The sequence below is a fragment of the Aptenodytes forsteri genome, unplaced genomic scaffold, assembly GCF_000699145.1.
Source record: "Aptenodytes forsteri isolate BGI_AS27 unplaced genomic scaffold, ASM69914v1 Scaffold83, whole genome shotgun sequence".
NCBI lineage: Eukaryota > Metazoa > Chordata > Aves > Sphenisciformes > Spheniscidae > Aptenodytes > Aptenodytes forsteri.
The window spans coordinates 3,145,024-3,153,103 of NW_008795371.1; the positions used below are offsets into that span (position 1 = coordinate 3,145,024).

The 8,080-nt window shown below is 58.8% G+C and overlaps 1 protein-coding gene across 1 annotated transcript in view; it reads right to left on the bottom strand.

The window, feature by feature from the left end:
* The window catches only part of STRC (stereocilin), a 21,015-nt gene that overhangs the window by 12,045 nt on the left and 890 nt on the right, over positions 1 to 8,080 (bottom strand). Inside the window, exons 2-5 of the mRNA XM_019472364.1 lie at positions 3,154 to 3,310; positions 2,425 to 2,580; positions 2,018 to 2,142; positions 364 to 408 (exon numbers count right to left, since the gene is read on the bottom strand). Coding sequence (XP_019327909.1) covers positions 364 to 408; positions 2,018 to 2,142; positions 2,425 to 2,580; positions 3,154 to 3,310 — 483 coding nt within the window. The remainder of the gene's footprint in view (positions 1 to 363; positions 409 to 2,017; positions 2,143 to 2,424; positions 2,581 to 3,153; positions 3,311 to 8,080) is intronic.

The window sequence follows — 8,080 nt, forward strand, 5'->3', positions numbered from 1 at the left end:
CGGGTCGTACAGCTCTTCCCAGGCGATGGTCCCGGTGCCGGTCCCGAGCCGGTCCTGCAGTCTCTGCCCAGCTCCACCTCTGGGCTCCGTAACCCTCTGCGGGAGGGAAACCCACCGGTCAGCTCCAGCTCCGGCTGACCTGGAGCCATGTTCCCCCAGCACCTGGCTGCTGTACTTGGATCTGAGCTAGGCCAAACCCGGCCTAACTGATCTGCTTTATTTCTGAAGTGGGGAAGGGGGAGAGCATCATCAGACATGTCTGGCGCAGGGCTGGGCTGTTTCCCCTGCTCCCGGGGCCGTCACGCAGGGAGGAACCCTCTGGTTCCCGCTCCTCCTCTCCAGACCCAGCATGTCCACACTCACCTGACAGAGATACCGCTTGGGCTCTTGAGGCCTCTCCAGGACTGCCTGCAGGGCAAATGTGGGAAGAGTATCACAAGACGAGAATCTTGCTCACACTGCAGTTCCCAAGTGCTGTGGGAAGCATTTCTGGGGAAGAGGTTTTTGGGATCTTCCCATCTCTACCTCTCTCTAGCTTGCATTTTAAATAAATCCATTTGTTTCAGGGCTTTCCTCTGCTGCAATTTTTCAGTTAGGTTACTCCAGATGCTTTGGAAATTGCTCACTGGCAAGCAGTATTGTACAGTGGTGAGTGCTGGGAAGAGGGTCTTGATACCCTGGGGTGAAGAGGACTTGGTGATTTGTGGGCCGCCCCCAGGCTGCTCTGCCTATGCCCCTTTGGACAGGGCTGTACTGCAGTGCTGCCGTGTGCCCCGGAGAACATGGGAGGCGGGGGTGGCTCCCCAGCTCCAAACTCAAGGAGAGAAACCACAGCTGGGCACTGGCCTCCAGGTTCCCATTTGTGAGAGATCCCGATTCAAAGTGAGCAAGCAATTGGGGCGCAGCCTTTGCTCCCCTTTCAATGCTCTTGCTTTTTGTTCAGTTCATGGAACTTGCACCACTCGCTGTGGCAGAGGCTGCTCTTGCTTTTTGTTCAGTTCATGTCCCCCTGGAACTTGCACCACTCGCTGTGGCAGAGGGCAGCACCCACACCCCTGGCCGGAGCCAGGTGCTACCCCGTGAGGGAGCAGGGACAGGCCTTGTCTTGCTGGTGTTTGGGCAAAAAAGCACCCTGCGAGCTGTCTGGGGGCCTCTGCAGAAGGAGGCCGATGGCTGGCCCTGGCTCAGCGCTCACCCATGATAGCCACAATGATGTTCTTGAAGAGAAAGGACACGATCATCAGCCAAAGGATGATGTAGGTTCCGCTGATGAACTTGCTCAAACGGGGGACCTCCCAAGTTTCCTGAAGCAGGTTAAGCCACAGGTCCATGGTGAAGAGAATGAAGACAATCATCACAGCATCGGTAAACTACTGCAAGAAGAAAATGGCTCTGTCACGCATGGCCTCTGTATGCTCCCGTCCATCAGCCATGCCAGGTGGGGCAGGGTGAAGCACAGTCCCTGCAAGAGCCTGGCTGCCCTCAGCGTGCCCCCCTGCCTGGCTCTGGGCCACACAGCCTGCAAGCACCCACGTCCGTGTGGGTATTCAGGGTACGATGGTCACGCGCTCCTGTCCAGGGGGTGCAAGGTGTAGCCGGGCTCCACCAGACCAGCAGGACAGCAGAGATCTCATGGGGGCTGGAGCCCATCCTCCTGGTGGAAGCCAGAGCATGGGTCAGCAGAGGAAGCTGTGGGGCTTTCCTCTCAGCCCCGGGGCGCTGCTGTCCCTGCCCAGCCTTGCTCTGCCTGCACCTGCTGGTGTCTGCATGCACGGGAGGGCTCTGAGCAGTGCTTCCAGCAGCCCAAGCTGCAGCAGCAACCCTCCCTCCCCACATGCTGCTGGAGAAGAGAGGGCCAAGGTGTGTAGCACCCAGGTGGTGCCAGTGCCTGGTACCAGCATTGCAGCCCTGGTCATGCCAAGGGTTCCTGCTGGGCAGGAGAGGGCAGCAGCAGGAGCCCGGGGCAGCCGGCAGAGAAGTCATGCTGAGACCTGGAGACACATTCGAGGCGCTGTACCTGAAGTAGTCCTTGTAGATTTGATCTGCATAGCGCGAGTGGGTGTAGTCCTCAGAGAAGAAGATGCCAGAGACGGCAAAGATGTAGAAGAAAATGAGCAGGAACAGGAGGATGTAGGTCATGGCCTGGTGGGGAGAGGCAGGACTGTCAGGAGGGGCAGGACATGGGATGCTGCTGCACGAGGCAGCATCTCTTCCTGGGTGCTGGGACTCAGCCAGGAGCACTGAGCTCTGGGGAGTGCTGGGGGTAGGGCAGCAAATGGGCAGCAGTGGGTAAAGGGCAGGGCAGGGTGCAGGCAGGACCACTGCTCAGAGCTGAGCTGTGGAAGGGGGAGCTGTGCAGTGGAGAGGTGGCAGAGCAGTGCTTTCCCACCACTGCAGCACCCCGCTGCTGGGTGCCCAGCCCACCTTCAGGGCCCTTGCTATGGACATGAGGATCATCTGGATCTGCTGGAACTTGCAGAAGAGCTTTAGGGAGTGCAGGACATGGAAGACGTGGTGAACCCTCCTGAAGATGGACTCCTCCGCCGTGTGGAACAGGTACGGGATCTCGGGGATGGAAGACTGAAGCAGGGAAATGGCGTGGGGCCTCCCAGCAGGCAGCCAGGCCCAGGCAGCTCTCTGCCCCACATCTGCCCCATGGGAAGGCAGCAGCACAGGGAACGCAGCAGCCCTGGCCTGCAGTCACAGCCCCTGGCCAGGGGACTGAGCACGAAGGGCCTGCACCAGCTGTCCAGCAGCCGCGCGTCAGGCCCAGACCCACAGACGTCTGCTCCACGGCTGTCCCTGCTGTCTAGCTTCAGTCCTGGGCAGCCCTGTGGACCAAGCCTCCCATCTTCTGCACCAGGGAAAGGACCTCTCGCAGGGTGGTGGCTCTGAAGGAGCGTACTGGGGTGGGCTCAGAGAGGCAGAGGATGGGCAGAAGAGCCCTCAGCCAAGCTGGCGGGAGAGCACAGCGCCAGCCAGAACAGCCCTGCATGTGCAGCAGGCTCATCGCTGACCAGAGCAGCCAGAGCCTGGCCACAGGACTCGCGGGGGGGGAGGGACCCCCATGCTGTGCCCCGGCTCTGGGGCAGGGAGCTGGTGCCAGCTCCGTCCCCTTGCAGCGCTGCCCTGGGGCTTGTCCAGGGCCCCTACCACAAAGATGACAATGAAGTCAAAGACATTCCACACATTTTTCCAGTAGCCCCTGAAGCTGACCAGCCAGTTCAGTCCAATATTGATGACAAAAATGCCGGAAATGGCCCAGGGCTGCCTCCATGACAGTGGTGAACGTTGGTCGTGTTCCTCAGCTCTGGGCGTCACAGGGGACAGCTGCTGAAACTCAGCGGTCAGCAAGACAGACCAGGTTACAGGGTGAGGGCAGGAGCGTGCTGCTCAAAGGAGAAACAAATGGTGAGACGGAAATGCCGGTACTGAATACTGTCCCCCAATGTCCAGCTGAGCTGCGATGGGCTGTGATGGGAGGCAGCGCTCGGAGGCTGAGATTTGAGGGCAAAGACTAGTTGGAGACATGAGGTCCTAGGGAGGATGGGATGGGACACAGCAGGAGGGAAGGCTGCCGCTCTGTGCTGGCTGTGGCCAGGGAAAGTGGCTATCTGAAATTAACCCTTGACTTCAATTTGATCACTAGCGCTGGCTCTCGTGGGCATGTCCTGCAAAACTACCATGCAGAGTGTCCCTTGGCAGCAGCCCTAAGCCTGCTGCTGTGGTGTGTCACAGGATGCAGCAAGCCCTCCTACACGGGGAGCGCTCAGCCCAGGCAGATCCTGGAGCAGCAGCGGGGTCAGGCTGCCTCTGTGCAGTGGGGAGGAGAGGCTGTTCATGCTCACCGCTGTTGATCATCAGGATAAGGGTGTTCAGGATGATCAGGAAGAAGATGCTTTTTATGACACTCTGGCTGAGTTTTGTCAGAGAAAAACGCAGGACACTGACTCATTGCCTGTCAAACTCCACAGGCAGATGCACTCGCAAGGGGGACTCAGAGGTGCACTGTTGACACACTGCTCCATGGTCCCTGGGTTTCAGGACAAGCTTGGTCCTCGTCTTGGTACACTGGCAACAGAGTTCTGCCTTTGATGAGTGACACCTAAAGCACTGGAAAAGCTGCAAAGTGGCCACCATGAAAAGCTGTTGGGGAACAGCTGCCCACCTGAGAAAGAAGTCCCAGGAGAGCTTGGGCCCCAGTGCTTCAGCCCTTCTGCACTAATTCATTCTTACAGTCCCTGCTCATCCCGCCCTGGACAAAGACTGTCCAGGCTGCCGATACACAGAGCCTGTGTCCTGGCAGAAAGCCAGTCTGATCCACCCCATTCCCAGAGCTCGGCCTCCCCCGTGCCTGGAGGAAGCCTGTGTCCCACGGCCGGTGTTGCTGCTGCTGCGTGGCAGATGCTCCCGCAAGCCTGCTGTCATCAGGCTGCCTGTGGAGGATACGGTGCATGAACCGGGGTATCAACAGGAGGAGGAAAGGCCAGCGGCCCTTGCAGACCTCGATGTGGCTGTACAGGTGTTTCTCTGGGGTGATGGGGGTCTTGCTGCAACTGATGTTGAAACAGACCAGCTGGTGGTGATCAGTAAGCATCACCTTCCTCTGCTTCCAGGGATCTGCGTAGAGATCAAGCAACTCCTGAGAGACTCTGCCTTCTCCTCTGCCCAGCAGGGATGGGGAGCCGTGCAGCTGGAGGGCACTGAACAAGACCTGGCCAGGCAGCACACTCCAAACAGAAGCAGATGGGTCACTGCAGCATGAAGAGGGAAAAAGCCAACTTTGCTGGACAGTTTAAGAGGCTGTGCCCCAATTCCCTTAGCAGGGCATTGATGCTGAGCTAGCACAAGCAACGACACCCAGCTAGGATCAGGCTGGGCTGTGAACGTGCCTTAAATCTAGTCATGTATGGCCACCAGCAGAGCTGGTGGCAGGACCCAGGAGTCCAGGTGCCCCTGTCCCATCCAAGGCACTTCTTCCCCAGCTAGCTTGTTCACCCTGCTCTGTGTGCTGGCTCAGCCAAGCCTGCAACTGGCTGCTAAGCTGAGATGTGCAGAAACATTAAAGGGTTTCTTTTCTGCAGTGGTACCAACAGCATGGTACAACAGGATGCAGAACCACGGACTGGGAGAGTATTTTGGAAGTGGACACTACTGCATCCTGCATACACTCCAGCTCCTGTTTGCCAAATTACCGGATGCAGGAGAATAGCCATGCCACCTCCTCCTGCTCTAGATGAGACCTGAGCAGAGAATAGGCACAGTTGCAAAAAACCTTCGGGCTGGGCTGACTTACCATCCTGCAGCAACCCAAGCAGAGCTGTGGGAGGGGATGGATTTTATTCTGTCCCTTTCACTCCCACCACAGAGAAGACGTAAAGCTGCTGCTGGCCAAGTGCGGGAGCTGAGCATACCTGAAGGGCCCCAAATGGCTAGATTATTGCCCAAAGCCCTGCTTCTTGAGGAGGAAATGGTGCCTGGGGTGAGGGGGGTCATCTCCGCACTCCTGGGAGCTGTTTGCTGACCACCTGCCCTTCTCCTGCTTGGCCGAGCTCTCGCACAACCTCTCCCCGTGTCCTTGGGGAGGGATGCAGAGGCAGGCAGTGGGGTGGAAAGTGCTGCCCACTCACTGCCAGCCCAGCAGACAGGCAGCTGGTTACCAAGGAAATCCATAATGCTGTGCTGGGGCATCGCTTGTCTCAGGTCCCAGAGGCAATCCCTCTGGCAGAAGGTCCAAACCTGCTTGGAGCAAACGGCCTCAGCAAGGGGAAGCAGCTTCCCTGGGGAGCATCCTCTGTCTCTGCCAGCATCTCTGTGCTCTAAACCAGAGAGGAAAGGTAGCCGGGTACAGCGTGCCTGTGCCAGATGTGCCTGGTGGAGCCTTAGCTGAGGATCCATGGTTGGGGACACTTCTCACTGCTGCCATGCACAGAGGTTCCTGGCCCAGTAACTGGATCAGGGTGCCTCACAGTCCGGAACAGAGGGAGCTGGGGGACCCCTGCTCCTCCCACCCGATCCAGGCCGGCGTGGAGGAACCCAGGCAGGTGGCACTGCCATGGGTGCGGTGCCAGCAATGCTGGTGCTCCCTGCTCCCCCTGGCACGCCCAGGCCTGGCCCAGGCACTGGGGAGCAGTGGGGCTGGGCAGGGGCTCAGCTGCGCCCGGGGACTTGATCTGCGGCAGTATTCGTCCGTGCAGCTCCTTCACTTGAACTGGCCAACAAAGGCCGCATTCCGGTGGGCAGCCTCATCTCCCCAGGGTCTTTGTTTTCATGTCAGACAGCGGCTCCCCAAAGCTCCCATGCTGTGTCCCTCATGCCCCAGTGCCTGGGTCAGGGTGCTGTGGGTCTGTCAGTCCCCCGATATTCTTGACGTTACACTGCTGAATTCAAACTCGGGAATTCCTGATTCCTCTGGCAGTAACTAGGCAATTCTCAAACCACTAACAAACAAAATCGTGTGCACAGGCTCTGTGCTGTGGTACTGACAGTGCTGCAAGCCCCACCTTGCGCAGATCTGATGGGCCACCACTGGGCAGCTGTTCCCTTCCACACTAGTGGCTCAGCTCCCCCGGCTCCTGCTTTGCAGCCCCACTGGAAACGTGGTGGCAGGGCTCTGGTGGGCATCTCCAACGAGAGGTGTCCCAGAGTCCGGGTGTGGGAGTGCAGCAATGCTCTTGCAAGGGGGAAGAAGACAGCACGAGCAGTTATGAAGGAGCAGTCTTCCCTCCATAGCCTGTGCTGGTTCGTTACCTGCGGGAGCTGCTTTTGCATCTCTTTCCGTTTCTGTAACCAACTGGGTCACGCTGCAGGTCCTCTCCCACCCACTGCCCGTGCCCCATCAGCTCCAGTGTCACTGCTGTGCATCCCTGCAGTGCCATGTACTTGGCACCACTGTCCCCTTGTTTCCTGTCCTTTGTGCCTAGATCACCCTCTGTGTTTCTCAGGACACCATGAGTTCACATGAGTTCACAAGGACACAAGGAGTTCATCGGATGTTTCCTCCTTGATTCTTCTTTTCTTCACCTTCCTAAGCTCTTGCTAGCCTGGTCTGGTTTTGGATCCTTTAGTAGCAATTTCTGTAAGGCAAAAAAAACCCCAGGTGATTATTCTGTCTCTGTAACAGGGAAGATAAGTTTTTATCAGCCCTGCAGTTTAAAGTTCTATCTCTAGAGTCTTTTCCCATTCCCGGGGGTGTTTGGGGAACTGTAATTCCTCCTGTGCTTTTGGAGAAAGCATGTGGTAGCACGGATTTGGAACCGCTGTATGCATCCCCGCAAATGAGATCATTAACAGCGGGCAGATTTATGCAGCTCCCAAGTTGTATTCCTCATACGGGAACAGCACAGGACCGTGGCGCTACCAGGGCATGGTGGCAGCGACGTGGAAGCAGGGTGTGCCTGCTCAGAGCTGGCCGGTGACGCCGAGCCCTTCAGCAGGTATTCTGAACAGCGAGGAGCGTATTTCTGACCGCGCAGCCAAGCAGCAGAAGTTGCAAATGCGGACTGATGTGATTAAGCGGGAAAGACCCGATGCCGGGTTGGGCTAGGAGCACCCACGTGCTCCAAGCCAGGGGAACGCCGGTCTCCTCCACAACGCAGGAGCGGTGGTCCTGCGGGAGGCTGTGGGTCGGCGTACACGGGTGGGTGTGCGAGCGGAGCTGCGGCACGTCCTACAGCCCTCGCCGGCGGGCGTGCTGGGTGCTGCTCTGCTGCGTACCGGCCCGTGCGGTGCTCCGGGCTGAAACAACGCCCTCGGCATCACGGGCTCGTGTTGCTTACAGACTAGCGGTGTGCTTTACAGACGCGATGGCCACGGCAGGGTTTTTAACAAACACGGTGATTAAATGAACGACATCCCTCGGAGACCGACAACCGTGTCGACAGCGCGCGCCTCCCGGGGAGGCGGCGCGGCAAGGGGCAGGCCCCGCGCTCGGCGGGACAGAGCTAGCCGCTGCGGCGGGACTCGGAGCTGGACGCTGGGACGGGGCCGGGCGGCGGGAGGGAGCCCAGGGCTACGCCGTGGCTCGGGGACGGGGCTGAGACCTGAGCGCGGCGCGGCCCAGCACGGTCGAGTCGGGCCG